Genomic DNA, 19,694 nt, shown 5'->3' on the forward strand with positions numbered 1-19,694 from the left:
ACCATCAGGATCACTGAGTGAATTATTTCTTGCCAATTATCAAAGAAGACACCAGACAACAAAGTCACAAACTAACAAATGTTTATTAACCTCAGAATCAAAGTTAGCAACACTTAAACACTGAGTATTAAAATAATTAATAGATTGGGTCTGCTGACTAAATAAGAAGTTACAAAGGCAGTTCAGTTCTGTCACAGTAATTCAGCATTAACAGACACAATTACAGCAAGAGTGAAGAGTAAAGGATGCCAGACTCAGACCTCCTGACAGTGGTGATGCAGTGGGGGATGTTTAAATGCTGATGTCAAAGGAACATGTAGCAAAATTGTGGCAGATGGAGTTCAATGTGGGGATGTGCGAGGTCATCCACTTTGGATCTGATAAAGACAAAACAGAATATTTTCTTAATGATGAGAGACTAGATACTATGGAGAAGCAAAGGGATTTGGGTGTCCATGTACACAAGTCACAAAGCTAGTGCGCAGGTACAAAAAGTAATCAAAAAGGCTAGGGCTGGAATGCAAAGGTGAGGAAGTGATGCTTCAGCTGTACAAGCTGTAGTTTGTAGTTCCTTGAGTTTAGAAGATAATGGGTGATCTAATTGAGGTGTTTAAAATAACAAAGGAACTCGCTAAACTTAGAGCTAGGCCATTTAGGAGTGAAATTAGGAAGCACTTTTTCATACAAAGGGTAGTTGAAATCTGGGAGTCTCTCCCCTGAAAGGCAGTGGTTGCTGGGTCAACTAAAATTGTCAAGACTGAGATCAATAGATTTTTTTCTGGTCAGGGTATCAAGGGATGTGATCAAAGGCGCATGCATGGAGTTGAGGTACATATCAGCTAGGATCTGATTTGAATGGTGGAACTCAAGGGACTGAATGACCTACTCCTATTCTTATGTTTCTCTGTTTAGCATCAAAAATACTATCATATATTCTTAAATTACAGAGAAACCTCTTCAATTCTATTGACCAATCTGAGTGATATGTTAGAAGAATTCAGGCTTTCTGGTACTTTTGATGACCTCCAAATCAATGAAGCACCAGCACTTAGACATGCCTGTTTACTCCCTATTCTCAGGTCTTTGCACAGGACATTTTATGTCCCCCCTAATGAAGTTGTCTTCAGTCCTGTGGTCTTGATGGCTTGTTCTCTATCCCTGGTAAATAATGTTTTGTATGTATAAGCCTTCGTGATTTAATTAGCATTAGTCCTTTCCTTTTGACTGTTCAGTATGACTGCTGACTCCATTTTGAGGTCCTGTTTAAGACAATTCTTAGGCATTTCTCCTACAGACTGCTCCTTTAGCTATTTTCATTGTGAACATGACACATTGTTTGAGTTGTGTGTGTATATATATATGGATTTTCAAGTGTTTGATAAGGTACCACCAAAGAGAAAATTGAAACACATGGTATTAGAAGGGAAGGTAACCACACAGATAGCAAATGGCTAGGGGACAGAAAGCCAAGAGTTGTGGCAAACTGATTGAGGGTACTGATCTATGCTGGGACAGGCTTTTTCTTAAATCTATATAAATGATTTTAGATTTAGCATAAAAGAATTGATATCAAAGTTTATTGATACCAATTAGGGGGCATGAAGCATGCAGCAAGCCCAGTGACAGTACGAATAGATTTCCTGGGTGGACCTTGTAATGTATATACCTTTTAAGGGGGGAACTACTTTTTACAGCTCATGTATACTGCAGTACCGGCAGTAACCACACCTGCATATAGCACTGAGTAGTAATCTGTACAGTTCAGTTCCAGAGTGAGCCACGTTGAGTAAACACCTGTTGTACCGTTCCCCTGCAGTCTTGTGTCTTATTACTCTCGGACACAACATTGGCGACGAGACAAATTCGATCCTACCTGCAACTCTGCATCACCTCCCAGGGATTCGTTCCTGGAGACCAGTAGATTGGAGGTCAAGGCCAGAGACACGGGCGTCGACCACGGGCAACCGCCCAGTCATCCAGCAGAGACTCGAGAATTGCGGGGGAGGCTGTTGAGAGCCAGGTTTGGCTTTCCAGTCGCGGTGGTCCAGCGAAACGGGCTGGCAACAGGTAGTGCGCAGACCCTTCCCGGACAGCGGCGGGCTAGAGCCCGACCAAGCGGCACAGCAAAGGGCCAAGCAGCGTCGACAGGGGAGAGAGAGGGCAGAGCGCACAGGGCGCAGCCGGTGTTCAGGGGCCGAGCAGCGTCGAGGAGAGGGAGAGAGACGCGCAGAAACCCGCGAGGCGCCGCCATTGCCACGAGGACCGCCGAGAGCGGCGTTGGCAGCAGCGCAGGAGAAGCGCGCGAAACCTACAGGGCACCGCCATTGCCACGAGGACCGCCGAAAGCGGCGTTGGCAGCAGCGGGGGAGGAAGGAAAGCGCGGGAGATGCCATTTTAAACCACACCCAAAATGCCGAAGAGTGGCAGTATCACCGCATTTGACAATGAAGTCGAAGATTGGACTACATATGTCAAACGAATAGAGGTATACTGCAAGGCAAATGAGGTGTCAGATGACAAGAAAGCGCCGGTATTGTTAAATTTAATGGGTGCAAAGACGTATGGCTTATTACGAAATCTAGTAACCCCAGCGAAGCCAGTGGAAAAGAGTTTTGGAGACATAGTGACGATACTACAGGAACATTTAAACCCCACACCGCTGCTGATAGCAGAAAGATTCAAGTTTCACAAACGGAACCAGCATAAGGATGAAAGCAATGCTGAATATTTAACAGAACTGCGCAAACTATCGAAACACTGCCAGTTTGGAACGGCACTGGCAGATATATTAAGGGACAAGTTTGTGTGTGGGCTTCAAAGTGAAGGAACCCAGAAACGGCTTTTAGCTGAAAAGGACCTTACGCTGGAAAAGGCTTTCAGCATTGCAGTATCATATGAAGCAGCAGCACGGGGCGCTGCAGAGATACAACAGAGACCGCAAGAATATGGCACAAACGAAATGTCATATGGAACAGAGAAGTGCTATCGCTGCGGCAGAACAACACATGACCACAATGATTGCTGGTTCAAAGACAAAGTGTGCAGACAGTGTGGAAAAGTAGGACACATAGCACGAGTCTGCAGGTCGGGAAAGAAAACCAGCAATAAGAAATCTCCAAAAGAAAAGTACAAGAAGGTACATAAGGTGACGGAGAATAGTTCAGACGAACAAAAGAGTGATACCGACTCCGAAAACAGGGAGCTGAGTTGTCTGAAACTACATAATGTGATCAAAACGGAGGATCACCGAACCATTTGGGTCACTCTCAAGATAGCAGGAGTCCAGGTAAAAATGGAATTGGACACAGGATCAGCCCTAACAGTCATAAACCGACGGGACTACGAGCGGCTATTCTCACACATACCCTTGAGAGACACAAACATTATTTTGAAGACGTACACGGGGCAAAAAGTCTACCCCAAAGGAAAAATAAGGGTGACCGTTATATATAACGGTAAGGAAACACCAAAACTAGACCTGTATGTATTGCAAGATGGAGGACCACCATTACTGGGACGTGAATGGATCCGGAAAATACAACTGGATTGGCATTCCATACAAGCACTGACTGTGGCTGCCAAAAAGGATGACGACGTCACACCTGGGCGACTGTCAAAGATCCTAACTGACGCGCAAGAAGTGTTCCAGCAAGGACTCGGAACACTAAAAGGCATGACAGCAACAATTAAAATCGAAGAAAACGCAAGCCCAAAATGTTTTAAGGCCAGACCGGTACCTTATGCGATCCGCCCAGCCGTCGAAGCAGAGCTGGAGAGTTTGGAACGTTCAGGAGTACTGTCCAAGGTAGACTGGAGCGAGTGGGCTACACCCATCGTCCCTGTGATGAAAAAGTCGTTGAGCAGCACGCCTGGGGAACCAAGGAAGGTTCGCATCTGTGGGGACTTTAAGGTAACAGTGAATCCAGTCCTTCACACCGTACAATATCCACTTCCGCGGATTGAAGATATTTTCGCCTCGCTATCTGGAGGGAAACGCTTCACTAAGATTGATCTGGCCCAGGCGTATCTGCAAATGGAGGTAGAAGAAGCATCAAAAAAATACCTCACAATCAACACCCATAAAGGTCTCTACCAATACAACCGGCTGGTATTCGGGGTAGCATCAGCTCCGGCTATTTGGCAAAGGGCAATGGAACAAGTCCTGCAAGGGATCCCAGGGACCCAGTGTTATTTGGACGACATCCTGGTCACGGGCGAAAATGACAGTGATCACCTCGCCAACCTGGAGCAGGTGCTCACTAGATTGAAGGAATATGGACTCCGAGCTAACCGCCCCAAATGCGAGTTTTTAAAAAAACATCTCGTATTGTGGCCACGTTATCGATAAAGAGGGGTTACATAAGTCCCCAGAAAAGATTGAGGCAGTAGTCAAGGCTCCAGCACCGGAAAACGTGTCACAACTGAGGTCGTTCCTCGGGCTGGTAAACTACTACCATAAGTTCTTGCCAAATTTGTCTACAATACTACACTCACTGAACACCCTACTGCAAACTGGGGTGCCATGGAAGTGGAGTGACGAATGTAAACGAGCTTTCCAGAAGAGCAAAACACTAATCATATCGAAAGAGGTATTGGCCCATTTCAACCCAGCACTACCAATTCGGTTGGCGTGTGATGCGTCACCCTACGGCATTGGAGCGGTGCTGTCGCACAAATTCTCGGACGGCTCAGAGAGGCCAACAGCCTTTGCGTCACGATCACTAACCTCAGCCGAGCGTAACTACACCCAGATTGACAGGGAGGCCCTCAGCCTAGTGTGGGGAGTGAAAAAGTTCAATCACTATCTGCACGGGCAGAAATTCACCTTGCTGGCTGACCACCAGCCTCTTGTCTCCATTTTTAATCCGAAGAAGGGCGTTCCGGTGATGACTGCGCAACGACTACAAAGATGGTCACTCTTTCTAGGGGCGCACCACTATGAGATTGAATATAAGGGCACGAAACAGCACGGAAATGCTGATGGGCTATCACGCCTGCCACTGCCTACTGCGGAGGAAGCACCAGCAGTGGATCCTGTCTAAATATTTCATTCGACTATAGTTGAATACCTACCAGTAACTAACGCTCGTATAGAACAGGAGACCCGAAATGACCCGACACTGTCTCGGGTATATGATTTGACGGTGAAGGGATGGCCAGCACATGGCGACTCACTGTTGCCAGCATTCTCGACAAGAAGAGAACAGCTGTCAGTGTGCCGGGGGACCTTGATGTGTGGATCCCGAGTGGTAATTCCACCCAAGTTAAGGGATAGAGTGCTCAATGAGCTTCATGAGGGTCATCTGGGAGGGGTAAAAATGAAAAGCCTTGCCAGGGCTTGTGTGGTGGCCGGGAATCGATAAACAAATCGAGGACCTGACCAAGAGCTGCTCAGGATGCCAGAAAGTCCAAACTGCACCACCACATGCCCCTCTACACCCATGGGAATGGCCCTCATCTCCATGGCAACAGTTGCATATTGATTTTGCTGGTCCATTCATGGACTCAATCTTTTTAATAGCCGTGGATGCGCACTCGAAATGGCCTGAGGTCATCAAAATGTCCTCCACCACCACGGAGAAAACTATTGCAGTCCTACGGACCATTTTTGCCAGGAATGGCATGCCAGAACAGATTTGCTCTGATAACGGACCACAGTTTGTGTCCGAAGAGCTCCGGAGGTTTATGAAGAAGAATGGGGTAAAGCTTTACACATCCGCCCCGTATCATCCAGCCACAAATGGATTGGCTGAGAGGTTCGTACAAACCTTTAAGAAGGCAATAAAGGCTATGTACAATGACAACATTCCGCTGCAGCATAAGGTGGACAATTTCCTGTTCGCCTACCGGAATGCGACACATGCAGTCACCAACCAGGCCCCGGCCATGATGTTCTTTAACCGAAGGTTAAGATCTCGCCTGGATTTGCTCAGACCAAACGTACGAAGAGATGTTGAGAGTAAGCAATTCCAGCACATCCATGAGAAGCCAACAAGGAGCTTCAATGTAGGGCAACCAGTCTTGACCCGCGACTACCGAACAGAAACATGGCAGCCAGGAACGATATGCACACGGCAGGGCCCCCTAATGTACACAGTGGACGTTGGGGAGAGCATCGTGAGACGCCATGCTGACCAGATCCTAGACTCACAGGAACAAGTCAACCCCATGTCTCGCCCATACGTACCTGGTGAGGAACCCGACGTACAGGTCGCATCTACCCCAGGAAACAGTAGCATCGGAAGCTGATGACCCAACCGACGACAGGGTGCCAGAATCGCCTCCGCACCAAGAGCGAGACACTCGGGAAAGGCGCTATCCAGAAAGGATCAGGAAGCGTCCCCAAAGACTGAATATATAAATGGACTATTTTCAGCTAACGTTGTATGTTAAAAGTGTTAATTGTAATTAGTTTGATATTTAATTGTTAAATGAGTGTTATGGTACTGTTAATCTAAGAGGGGAGGAATTGTAATGTATATACCTTTAAGGGGGGAACTACTTTTTACAGCTCATGTATACTGCAGTACCGGCAGTAACCACACCTGTATATAGCACTGAGTAGTAATCTGTACAGTTCAGTTCCAGAGTGAGCCACGTTGAGTAAACACCTGTTGTACCGTTCCCCTGCAGTCTGTGTCTTACTACTGACGGACACAACAGACCTGAAGATTTGTTTTGAATTTTTACATAGTGCAGCTCCAGCACACTGCAGCATGGAGTGATTGAATGTGAGTTTGTTGCTGCTGTTCCCTACATGGTTCCCAACTTTGGCTCCAGTGTTATTGCACCAAAGCCAAGTGCTTCTCTATAGGTTTAGTGAGTCACCTGTTTTGCTACCCTTCCAGGATATCATTCACAGTGCAGAGGCCTGGGGGTGTGCTGGCCCATTCCTCTCAGCCGGGGTAGTATGGTGCTGGTATAGAGAAACCTAAAGGGAGAAAAGCAGGGAGAAAAATCAGTAAACTGCCATAGAAATTGAAGGTGTTCCTCACTGTCACTTGTGATTTTCTCTGCCAAAAGGACTTGACATTCGTTGGGCTGCAACCCGATGGTACATGGAAATCTGCACTTGCCAAAATCCTTACAAATGTGGAGAAATCACAACTGTGTCATGCAACCAATCTCCAAAAAGGTGATGTGCTGATTCTCACAGCGGGAGATCGGACAAAAGCAGTAAGTATTTTAGTTATATAAGTTATTGGAAACCATTATCGGCGACAAAATAATCTTTCATTTGGAAAGACATGGGTTAATGAAGGAGAGCCAGCATAGATTTGTTAATGGCAAATCATGTCTGACTAACTTGATTGAATTCTTTGAGATAACAGAAAAGGTTGTTCAAGGTAGTGCAGTAGATGTTGTATATATGGACTTTCGGAAGGCATTCAACAAAGTGCCACACAGGAGGCTTATTAATTAAGGGGGAAGTGGCAGTATGGATACGGAATTGACTTGGTGACAGGAAGCAAAGGGCTGGATGGATGTTTTTTCAGGTTGGGAGGTGGTTTGCAGTGGGGCTTCCCCAAGGATTAGCTTTGGTTCCATTTTTATAAACGACCTAGACTCGGGTGCCAGGAGCAGCATTGTAAAATTTGTAGATGATACAAAACTTGGCAACGTAGTGGATGATGAGGATAGTTGTAGGCTTCAGGATGACATAGACAGGATGGTGAAATGGGCAGAAACATGGCAGATGGAGTTCAATGCAGAGAAGTGTGAAGTGATGCACTTTGAGAGGACTAATATGGAAAGACAGTGAACTATAAATGGCACAGTTTGAAAAGTGTAGATGAGCAAAGAGACCTTGGTGTCCATATACACAAATACTTAAAGGTGACAGGGTAAGTTGATAAGGTGGTTAAAAAAGCATATGGCTTACTTGGGTTTATAAATAGAGGCATAGAATCTAAAAACAAAGAGATCATGCTAGAACTTTATAAATCACTGGTTAGGCCTCAGCTGGAGTGTTGTGGACAATTCTGGGCACCACACTTCAGGAAAGATGTAAAGGCCTTAGAAAGAGTACAGAGGAGGTTTACCAGGATGTTACCAAGAATGAGGGACTTCAGTTATGAGGAGAGGTTGGAAAAGTTAGGACTGTTCTCCTTGGAACAGAGAAGGTTAAGAGGTGACCTGATAGAGGTTTTGATAGAGGAGATACAGAAAAACTATTCCTTCTAGTGAGTGGGTCAATACAGAGGTCATAGAATTAAAATAATTGGCAAAAGATCTAGAGGGACGATGAGGAGAAATTTTTCATTGAGTTGTTGGGATCTGGAAAGCTCTACCTGAAATGGTGGTGGAAGCTGATACTATAAATAATTTTAAAAGGGAGTTGGACAGGTACTGGAGGATGAGGAACTTACAGGATTACGGACAAAAAGGGGCGGGGGGTGGGACTAAGCACGACTGCTCTTTCAAAGAGCCAGCACAGGCACGATGGGCCCAATGGTCTCCTTCTGTGCTGTAAGTTCTATGATTTTAAGTAGTAGTACCACACACTACTCTTTTAGTGGGGTTGTGTGTGTGCAAAACTGAGACTGATAGTTTCTCATTTACCTGAGTGGAGCTATAGGTAAAGTTAAAACAAGCTTAAAAAGTTCATATTTTGTTGGGGTTTCTTGTTGCTTCTTTAAGAACCTTCATGCCTGTGCTATTCTCTGCCTAAGAGACCAAACAAGTGACCTGCTTGATCTGTAACCGGGCTCTAGGAGCTGGAAGAAGAGAACAACCCAGGATGACTTGGTATCTCTCATGCTGTGTTGGCACAGGTGAGGTACTGAGCAGGTGGGAAGTTACAGATGCAACCCTACATTATACTGTTCCACAGTAAACCAAGATGTCACATTATTAGCTCACTGAAGAGGCTACTGATTTTGGCAGCACTTAGAAATAAACTGGAGGCGATAACTCACAGGATAGATATTTGGAAGAAGCTTTTTTCCCCCGATGATATTCCTGTTGGTGGAACAGCTTTTGAGGTATCTGCTTCCCGCCTCTGCTGTTGGTATGATCAGCCTGCTTTTAGACCAACTGGTTTTCTTTTGTGCCTCCATATCTTGTGCAGCGATTGATCTAAAGTGACACACTTTCTTAACACGTGTTTTTTTTCCCCCTCAAAGAACGTTGCATTAGGGAAGTTGCGGCTGGAGTGTGCAGATATTCTGGAATCCAGGGGTGTTGCTCTCCGAGATCCAGGTATATTCAATTTCCTCTGGGTCGTTGACTTCCCACTGTTTCTACCAAAAGAAGACAGCCCCGAAGAGTATGAATCTGCTCATCACCCCTTCACAGCTCCCCACCCAGATGATGCCCATCTCATCTACACAGAGCCTGGCAAGGTATGGCAACTATATATAATATGCAAAGACAGATTGTTCCAGTTAACTGGTAAATCCTCACCAAACACAACTGATATTTTTCAGTTAATCTTTTAACAGACAACTTCTTAAATAATTGCACAGTGCATTTGCAAAATGAATGTAGTTTCAGTGGTGGACCAGTGTCCTGTGTCACAGAGTGATAGGCCTGATTCCCCAAGGGGTAAGTTGGTGATTTTGGCTGTGACAGTGTGAGAAGAAGTCAAAGCCCCCACCGCTCGTTGAGGAAATGATAATTGGAGGAAATGATCATTGGAGGATAAATCTCTCACATCTCATCGTGATTGGCTCAGCAGAGCCTGAGAATAGGTGCCTTCTCATCAAAGAGATTCTGTCAGCCTGCAAGATTGAGACTGTAGAAAATCCTCAGCTAGAGGAATGAATGCTGCTTTGACAGATTTACTCCTGTGCAAACTTCGTGATGTGGCTAGGATGTTGGTGCACCAGTGAGAAATGTTCCAGTGGTGCGCCTGATGATTGATATAACTTGGTTTTGTCTTGTTTGGACTTCTGTGAGTCTATCACTGTCTAGTATTACCAGATTCTGTTTTCTGTAGGTGAAGAGTCAACATTATGACCTGGTGTTGAATGGCAATGAAATAGGAGGAGGCTCCATTCGAATACATAACATGGAATTGCAGCATTATGTACTGGAGAAGATACTAAAGGTATATAGCACAACTTATATTGCTTACATCTCAGTGAAGTTACGTAAGAATATGCTTCACAGCGCAGGAAGGATCAGCAATTATACAGATGGACTCTTCAGCCTGAAACAGGAACAGTATGGGGGTTGAAAATGGGGTTGCCATTCCTCCCAGAGTCTCCGGAAATGGAAGATGAATCTCCCGGGCACTACTGTTAGCAACGTGGGAGAAAAGTAGAACTTGCCCGCTACTGAGACCCACATACCCGGTGATGGAGGAGGGGGGGGGGGGGGCTTCATGTCAGCTTGAAAATATTGGGGTAATGAGATAATTTCTGGTGGGTAAAGGTGGCATCCGGAAACCAAAACAAGGGAGAAAGAAGGTGGTTCTTGAACGGAGGGCTATTATACCTGCCATGCATGTTTCACCACAAGTGGCTATTGAGGTAGAGACTAAAACATAATTTAAAAGGGAATGGGATAAATATTTGAAGAGGAATATAAAAGGTTCTTGGAAAAATGGGGTTAGAAGTGAGAACTCCAGTTACTGATCAGGAGCAGGATCCCTGGCTGATAGTCCCTCCCTCTATCCCAAGGTCAGGTTTTCAAGCTCCCACTTTGGCTGGGAGACCAGAAATGGAATGTTAATCTCCCAAACACTGCCACTTGCAACCTGCGAAAATGTAGAGCTTACACTTAGCATTTGCAGTTGACACCTGTGGTTTATAGAATCATAGAATGGTACAGCACAAAAGGAAGCCATTCGGACCATCAGGCCTGTGCCGGCTCTTTGGTAGAGCAGTCCAATTAGTCCCACTCCCCTGCTCTTTCCCCAGTCCTGTAAATTTTTTCCCTTCAAGTATCTATCCAATTCTCTTTTGAAAGTTATTATTGATGCATTTTGGCAGAAGGAACAGGGAGAGGCAATATACACTTAATGGCACGGTTTTAAAGGGTGTGTAGAGACAGAGGGACCTGGGAGTTAATGTGCATAGGTCCCTGAAGGTGGCAGGACATATTGAGACAGTGGTTAGCAAAGCATATGGGATCTTGGGTTTCATAAATAGAGGTAGTGAGTACAAAAGTCGAGAACATATGCTGAACCTTTATAAAGTGCTGGTTAGGCCAAAACTGGAGTATTGTGTCCAGTTCTGGTCACCAGACTTTAGGAAGGATGTGAAGGCCCTTGAGAGGGTGCAGAGGAGATTTACCAGAATGGTTCTGGGAATGGGGGAATCTTAGCTACAGGGAAAAGTTGGAGAAGCTGGATTTGTTTTCATTAGAGCAAAGGAGGTTGAGGGGTGATTTGATAGAGGTGTACAAGATTATGACGGGTTTGGATAGGCTAGACGGGGAAAGGCTGTTCCCACTAGTTGATGGTACAAGGACTAGGGAACACAGATTTAAGGTTTTGGGCAAGAGATACAGGGGGGAACGTGAGGAAAAACTTTTTTACGCAGCGAGTGGTGAGGACCTGGAACTCGCTGCCGACGGAAGTGGTGGAAGCGGACACACTCAATGTTTTCAAAGGGAGACTGGATAGGCACTTGAGGGAAATAAACTTGCAGGGCTACAGGGATAGAGCGGGGGAATGGGACTGACTGGATTGCTCTGCAGAGAGCTGGCACAGACTCGATGGGCCAAATGGCCTCCTTCTGTGCCGTTATGACTCTATGAACACCACCCTTTCAGGCAGTGCATTCCAGATCATTACAACTCGCTGTGTAACAAACTGTTCCCTCATGTCGCCTCTGGTTCTTTTGCCAATCACTTTAATCTATGTCCTCTGGTTACCGATCCTTCTGCCACTCGGAACAGTTTCTCCTTATTTACTCTATCAAAACCGTTCATGATTTTTGAACACCCCTTAGGAGAACAACCCCAGCTTCTCCAGTCTCTCCACAGAACTGGAGTCCCTCACCCCGGTACCGCTTCACGTCTAGTAAATCTCTTCTGTACCCTCTCCAAGGCCTTGACATCCTTCCTGAAGTGTGGTGCCCAGAATTGAACAGTCCTCCAGCTGAACCTAACCAGTGTTTTATAATGTATCATTTCATACTTCTCTGTTAAATTTCATCTGCCACGTGTCTGCTCACGTTACCAGTCTGTTTATGTCCTCCTGAAGTCTGTTACTGTTCTGCATATTGTTTACTACATTTTTGAGTTTCATTTCATCTGCAAACTTGAAATAATGCTCTGTATACCCAAGTCCAGGTCATTAATATATTTATCAAAAAGAACAGTGGTCCTAATACTGACCCCTGGGGTACTGCACACTTCCCTCCCGTCTGAAAAACAACCGTTCACCACTACACTCTGGTTTCTGTTCCTTAGCCAATTTTGTATCCATTGTCCTATTAATCCCATGGGCTTTCATTTTGCTAACAAGTGTGGTACTTTGTCAAACGGCTTTTGAAGGTCCATATACACAACATCAACTGCATTACCCTCATCAACCCTCTCCGTTACTTCATCAAAGGACTCAATCAAGTTAGTCAAATACGATTTGCCTTTAACAAATCCGTGCTGACTTTCATTTATTAGCCCATAAATGTGCACCTGTGTACTTTCTTCACCTCCTTGTATGTGGCCTCCTGGTTCTCAGAACTTTCACACGACAGCTGCTGGTGAAACCGTAAGCGAAGATACTCGGAACCCAACTTTGGAGGTAAATGCAGTAACATTTGCAAACTGCGGGCAAGTGTCACATGATCTCATGCCAGGTCCTCAAACCTCCAGAATACCTCCAACCCTAGTTGGAAAAAAGTATTGTATCACTTTGCAGACTTAGCATTACCTTCCAGTGGGTCACTCTGCAGATCATGCAAGAGTTTCAGTTGAATTGATCTGAATTAAAAAGAAATATCCCTATTTGTCTATATCTATTTATTTATTTACTTGTTTGTATGTCACAGGAAGACAGTGGGTTGTTATCACATCTACTCGAGGCACTAGATTCAGGAGCACCACCCCACGGTGGGATTGCATTGGGTGAGTTCCAAATTAAGTTTTTGTGTCACTCTTCTCTACAATCTAGCACAGTAGGAGCCTGAGATTAGAATAAACCAAGACTTAGTTTGTTGATGGTCTATCATGCCATACAGTTACACCTTGCAGTTGAGGACACCTTGTGTCTGAGGGATAATGGGAGCGAGAAAGGCTGACTTTTCATTCATTCTCAGAATGTGGACGTTGCTGGCAAGGCCATCGCTATTTGCTCTGAGCAAGTGAGCAAGTTTAATATTAGGCCACTTCAGAGTCAACCATATTGGTATGGGACTGGAGTCATGTATAAGCCAGACCAGGTAAGGATGTTAAGATTCCTTCCCTGAAGGATATTAGTGAACCAGTTGGACTTTTACGACAATCCGGAAGCTTCATGGTCACTTTTACTGATACTGTACCAGCTTTTAATTTCCAGATTTTAAAAAACTGAATTCAAATTCTCAAACTTCCATGGTTGGATATGAACTCACGTTCTCTAGATTATTAGTCCAGTAACATAACCACTACACTAGGCTCGCTCCTCTTCCATGCTAACATGAAATACTGAAATAGAGCAGGCACTATATATTATAGCATAAAATCCTGCTTTTTTTTTTCCTCATGGGCTGGCCATTGCATTAGTGTCTAGCAGCTGTGACTTAGGGCAGAGGCTTCTCATTTTGTTTGTTAAATCCAATGCCACTTTTTGTGGTGCTTATTGTCAATTCTGGATGCTAGATCATACTGTTTCATTGTCTAATCTGTTTCATTTTAGGTCTGGACAGACTGATAGCTCTTACAGTTGGAGCATCGAGTATCAGGGATGTCATTGCCTTTCCTAAATCCTTCAGAGGGCGTGATCTAATGAGCAATGCACCAGACTATGTGAGTCCTGAAGAGCTGAGCCCGTATCACATTCAGGTCAACTGGCCAGTGGAAGTCCATGAGGACACCACTAAATCATGAGTTACTGTAGTGACACTTGGATGCAAAAAAGCACTGGAGACCAAACTGGGATTTGAACCATATTAGTTTGTACTATTTCTGTGCTTGTGACCTACAAAATCACTGGGGGCTGCTAGGTCTGGAGCAGCTCTCTGCAGTGGTGTTGTCCACAGCCACTCCGTTGCTTAGTGTGTACATTTATCAAATCGCAGCCTCCGAATAATGTTTCAAATTAATGGTAATTTAAAGAGAATTAAATAACTAAAAAACAGTTTTTTTTAAAAAGGGTGACTACTGTCAGGGTAAGGGGTTTTTGCCTCATAATATACCAGACTACTTTGGTCCTCCTGAAGAGCTGAACCGATACCACATGCAGGTCAGGAGGACATTGGTAAATCACTTTCTTTGTTTCACTGTCTGAAAATAGTTGCCCTGTTTTCAGCCAGGAGACTCCGTCTGCAAGCTGGCATCAGTGTGTTGTGTTCAGTCTACTTATTGAGTGAGAGGGAGCCATCAGGTGGTTTTAAAATTATTCCTCCTCTGCATTTCTTTCTAACTCACTGTGGCAATAATAGCAATATTTGTTCAATTATTATAGCATATCTAATTCCTGTACTTGCTACACCCTGAGATGTTCAGTTCCTTCACCGGCACAGAATTTGAGTCAAACAAACTGCAATTGTACTGCTTGACTGTATTAGGCAGATTTGGTACAGTTCAGGAGTTTTATCAAAATAGTAACTCACCCTAGTAATCTATCATGGTAATCAAGTTACATCTAGATCCCTGAACTAAATTACTTAGTTAAGACAGATTCAGATTTACTGTTTGTTATACTTAGGATGATCCACCTACTGAGAGAAGCAAAAAAGAGAGCTGTAGTCAATTTAGGAAATCTGTCAAAAATTCAGATCAGACAAGCCCCAGGGGGCTTCAAACCCTGTTGGTAATTATACAGAATTTTACCTTCCTTCTGCTATGACCACAGTTTTTAGAAATGCAAGGAGTCAGTCCTTAATACCACCAGAATCTAGGTTAATCGTACTGTGAGAAAATAAAACTTTACTCTCTGAGAAGATGGGAAAGCACTGGCCTCTCCTTGTTGGCACAAGCCTTTAGTTTGCAGCGTTTTTATATGTTACATTTATACAGTGAAATAAAAGCTTTCCATGGCACAGAAATGTATTAACAGTATCACAACCAAATTTTGTTAACATAAGAGGTACTCGGCGCTTCCTGCACAGTTACTGGTGTCTGGTTTCAGAGTGGGAACTAAGGAATAGGTTGCTTACTTGCCCTCTCAGCTAGGGATGGAACACGGTGCAGGAACATCCATGCAAAAGAGATAATGTTCCCTTATGTAAAAAAGGACCTCAGCACTGATAAAACAGGAACACATGTTATGGGGAAGTTAATAGTTTAAACAGATCATGAGTGATAAATGTGAAATGAATCTGTTTTCATTACCCCCTGTCTGATAAGCTGGTCAGACTATAAAGATAATGCACTACAGGAAACTTTGGTTTATCCGGAGGTTAACTGTCCGGAATGCGCGAGCCACTGGCAAAATTCAGGAGTCGGTTCAGTAAGTTTTTTTTCTTTTCGTTGCTTTTTTTTCACCAGTCAGGCTCTGCAAGGTCTAGCTAAAGCTGTTGCTCAGCTACAGAGATGCTTGCAAGCTACGACCGACTGTTTAGAAGCTGTAACAGGGTTTGTTGCTAGATACGGAGCTCAAAAGCTTCCGTATGTTTTAACGTTAGCGCTGGTTTGTCCGGCAGTTTTGATGGGACGGCAACAGCTCGGTCCCGTCGGTGCCGGATATCACAAAGTTTCCTGTACTATGTAATGCCAAATTGTACTGTCAAAATAAAATTGATTTTTTTTTATCTTGTCATATTTTTGCATCAAATAAAATAAACAGTAAATGACACTCTACAAACCAATAACAGACACTGTCTAAAGACAACATGGATCACATTCAAACTGCAGCTAGGATGGAGCTAATTTTCTGAAGCATGTACAATCAATCTGCTGCTCACCTACCCTGCTCAGTGCCTCCACATTCGGAACTAAGAGCCCCTATTAAATTGCATCTTCAACCTATCTGCCTCTATCTTCTGCAGTCCTCACCACTATTTGCCAAATTTTGTGTTGTCAGCATATGGATAGATGCATTCTTGGGCTACATTACTTCGAACCTTTCTCTAATCTGAGCAACGGCCAGTTAGCCCAACTCTTTGTTTGTTTCCTGTCCAGCAACTAATGTTCTATCCATGTTGCTACATTTCTTATACTATATGCCTGAACTTAAAAATTAACTCAGTCTCATCACCCCCCCCTCAAATGTAGCATTACAAGAACATCATAAACAAACAAGTTTCATTTTTATCATGTCTTCTTCCAGTTAAAAAGCAGAGCATTTCACTTTTAAATAAGTGTAATTGAGCCATCTTACATAACATTAAAAATGACCTAGAAAAAGTGACAAATGATCAGGACAACCCAGAGCATATTCAAAAATATAATATAATTCCTCTTTGCCATTTTATTATGTAACTCAAGAGGACAGCAATCACCGGTAACTAGTGAAACAATTAAATCTCTTTTCTCTCCCCACAAGCTCCTCTCTGAAGAATCCACAAACTACTCTCCTCCAAAGAACTCACAAAAGATAGCCCACTGACCAGAAGGTAAATCTCCCCCTCCCTTAAAGAAGCCCTCAGCAGTCACAGGTGAACCAACCCTCGCCAGTGTGCAATCCATTTCTGTGCATCATCCAGAAAAAATACATATTAAAACAAGATACCCCAGAGCATAGTGGCAGCAAACATGTTTTGAGAACTCTTTCCTTGTGATAACAGAACTCATGGGCTTCCTTAGAATAGCAATTGCCCATAAATCATAACCTGTAGCGCAAAAGGTTAGGCAGTAACAAACAGCTATCGATATTGTAGGGTCCCTATTTCAAGCACAGGAAAGCAAAAGCCCTTGATCAGAAGAGCAATAAAACTTTCTTTGGAGTAGTTAAAGAAAAAATGTTTGGAATGGGAATTATGCTTAAAAGGAGTGAGGCAAGTTGTGTACTCATTTAAACAAATAGAGTACTGCAAACTTTCAAAATATTGCCCCTGGAAGTTGAGCTTGCGGAAGATTTTCCAATTTACCAAGGAAGTTTTGCCATCTTATACACTTTAATTTATGTCACATTTTTTCAAAATAAATACATAGTTCTATTACAAGCTCCTGCTTTTGGAGTGAACTGTAGACTGCAAAAATATTGACTTCATAAAATTTAAATAGGTTTTCAGTTGGCCTCCCTCTATTTAACTCAAAAAATTGCCACATTTCCATCATCCATAGCTTTCAACCCTAGTGATCTGGGCCAAGTGATTTCATGAGCAATTTCAGGAGATTTAAAGGGAATAGTATTATTCTGAGTCAAATTAGAGCAAATGTTTAAATCAAAACCAGGGACTTGCACTCTGGTAAGAGATGGGGTGCTGGCCAATCTGATTTTTGGATCAGACAATTCATATTTTCAATAGGTTGTCTAAATGTTTTCTAAAATGTGAACTGGATACTAAAATTCTTAATTTAAATCACCCCTTCCTCTCCTTCTGCATCTTGTGGCAGCATTGATTAAGTTCAAGTCCCACTCCAGTGACTTGAGCACATAATAGGTTGACACTTCAGTGTAGTGCTGAAGGAGTGTTGCACTGTCAGAAGTTAAGCCAAAGGCCTGACTACCTGTTCAGTTCGCCATAAAGGATCCCATGGCACACTATGAAGAAGAATGTCTCATTAACATTCACTCTTCAAGTGACACCACAAAAACAAATTACAGGAAACTTTCTGGTATCCGGCACCAACGGGACCGAGCTGGTGCCGTTAGATCAAAACTGCCGGAGAAACCAGCGCTAATGTTAAAACATACGGAGCTCAGAGCTCCGTGTGAAGCAACAAACCCTGTTGCTTAGCAACAGCTTCAAAACAGTCGGCGCAAGCGTCTAGCTGAAGCTGTTGCTTAGCTACAGAGACGCTTGCAGAGCCAGGACTGGAGAAAAGAAGCAACGAAAAGAAAAACAATTATCTGAACCGACTCCTGAATTTTGTCGGTAGACAGAGCTTTCCAGACATTTAACCTCCGGATAAACGAAAGTTTCCTGTATCTGGTCATTCATTCAATTTGCTGTTTATGGGACCTTGCTGTGTGCAAACTGAATGGCACATTTCCATACAGAGCAACAGTAAATACACATCAAAATAAATCTATTGGCTATGAAGTGCTTTGCGATTTCCTAAGGACATGGAAGGAACATGTACCTCCACCTACAGGAGTTGGTCATTCAGCCCCTTGAGTCATTCAGTTGGAGCTGATCTGTACCTCAACTCCATTTACCTGCCTTTGTTCCATATCCCTTGACACCCTTACCCAACAAAAATCTACCGATCTCGGTCTTGAAAGTTTCAGTTATCCCAGCATCCACAGCCTTTTGGGGAACAAGTTGCAGATTTCCATTACCCTTTGTGTGGAAAAACTGCTTCCTAATTTCACTTCTAAATGGCCTAGCTTTAGCTTTGAGATGACGCCCTCTTGTTCTGGTTTTCCCCACCAGAGGAAATAGAACATGGTAACCATAAATAGTTTCAGTCCAAAGGTCCAAAAAAAATCAAAACAATTACTCAGTACAGTATGAAAGCTGAGGCAAATCAAGACAAAACCACCCCACCCCCAAAATATTCAGTTGGAATAAGCACCTCTGAATATCCTCGTTCACAAATATAACAATTGCCTCCCCTAATTATTCAATCCATCAAATGTCAGTATGGCCATATTCAAACTTGTTACAGATAGCACTTCACTTATTTTTTCCTCCTTTGGTCAACTTGTGCCTTGCACTACCGAACAGAATGGGCAACCTGCTCCCAAGTTTTTACCAATGCTGCTGTATATCTGACCAAAGTAGTTTCCCCCAACATAAGTATTAATATTGGAGCTTTTTCATTACCACAGGTTCTTTGACAAGAGATAGCCTTCAAATATGTGCACTAAAAGCTTCTGGCTTCAAATTACACACGATCTTGCAAGGCTTCAATTTTTTCCTCAAGGGTAGAAGAAGAAGGACTTGCATTTATATAGTGCCGTTCACGACCACCGGACATCCCAAAGCGCTTTACAACCAATGAAGTACTTTTTGTGAAGTGTAGTCACTGTTGTAATGTAGGAAACATGGCAGCCAATTTGCACACAGCAAGCTCCCAAAACAGCAATGTGATAATGACCAGGCAATCGCTTTAGTGATGTTGGTTGAGGGATAAATATTGGCCAGGACACTGGGAACTCCCCTGCTCTTCTTCAAAATCGTTTATGTCCTCCCCGAGAGAGCAGAGGGGCCTTGGTTTAACGTCTCATCCGAAAGACGGCACCTGCGACAGTGCAGCACTCCCTCAGTACTGCACTGGAGTGTCAGCCTAGATTTTTGTGCTGGAGTGGGAGTGGAACCCACAACCTTCTGACTCAGAGGCGAGCTGAATTTCATCAACTGGCAGAAATAAAACCAACTTTCCTGGAGCAAAATGAGGTAATAAGCACAAAACTGTGAGCACTAACTTTCTCAGGATAAATCAGGAGCATTAATTAACAACCTCTCGAGTCTCCTTTACCAAGATGGCGGCGGTGTCTTCACCAACGGCCGGATCTCCCGCCCGGGGGGGCCGTGATAGGGACTATAAAT

The 19,694-nt window shown here is 43.8% G+C and overlaps 1 protein-coding gene and 1 long non-coding RNA gene across 4 annotated transcripts in view; one reads left to right on the top strand and one right to left on the bottom strand.

Moving 5' to 3' along the window:
• dars2 (aspartyl-tRNA synthetase 2, mitochondrial) overlaps window positions 1–15,850 on the top strand; it is a 67,020-nt gene extending 51,170 nt beyond the window's left edge. The window contains exons 13-17 of the mRNA XM_085982197.1: window positions 7,024–7,176; window positions 9,126–9,344; window positions 9,941–10,051; window positions 12,945–13,020; window positions 13,790–15,850. Of these exons, the coding sequence (XP_085838323.1) occupies window positions 7,024–7,176; window positions 9,126–9,344; window positions 9,941–10,051; window positions 12,945–13,020; window positions 13,790–13,980 (750 nt within the window). The 3' untranslated portion in view covers window positions 13,981–15,850. The remainder of the gene's footprint in view (window positions 1–7,023; window positions 7,177–9,125; window positions 9,345–9,940; window positions 10,052–12,944; window positions 13,021–13,789) is intronic.
• LOC147121735 (uncharacterized) lies at window positions 65–19,691 on the bottom strand. Of its 3 annotated transcripts, none has more exons than XR_015077605.1 (3): window positions 19,606–19,691; window positions 6,829–6,931; window positions 65–377 (listed from the first exon to the last, which is right to left on the bottom strand). It is a non-coding gene; the product is annotated as an uncharacterized LOC147121735 (long non-coding RNA). The 3 variants fall into 3 exon arrangements; XR_015077604.1 differs by having other exon boundaries at window positions 19,571–19,687; XR_015077606.1 differs by lacking the exon at window positions 19,606–19,691 and adding an exon at window positions 8,919–9,132.
• Window positions 19,692–19,694: the final 3 nt, after the last annotated feature.

Source organism: Somniosus microcephalus, chromosome 3 (genome assembly GCF_052327205.1).
Source record: "Somniosus microcephalus isolate GS21.2 chromosome 3, FLI_Smic_1.0, whole genome shotgun sequence".
Classification (NCBI taxonomy): Eukaryota; Metazoa; Chordata; class Chondrichthyes; order Squaliformes; family Somniosidae; genus Somniosus; species Somniosus microcephalus.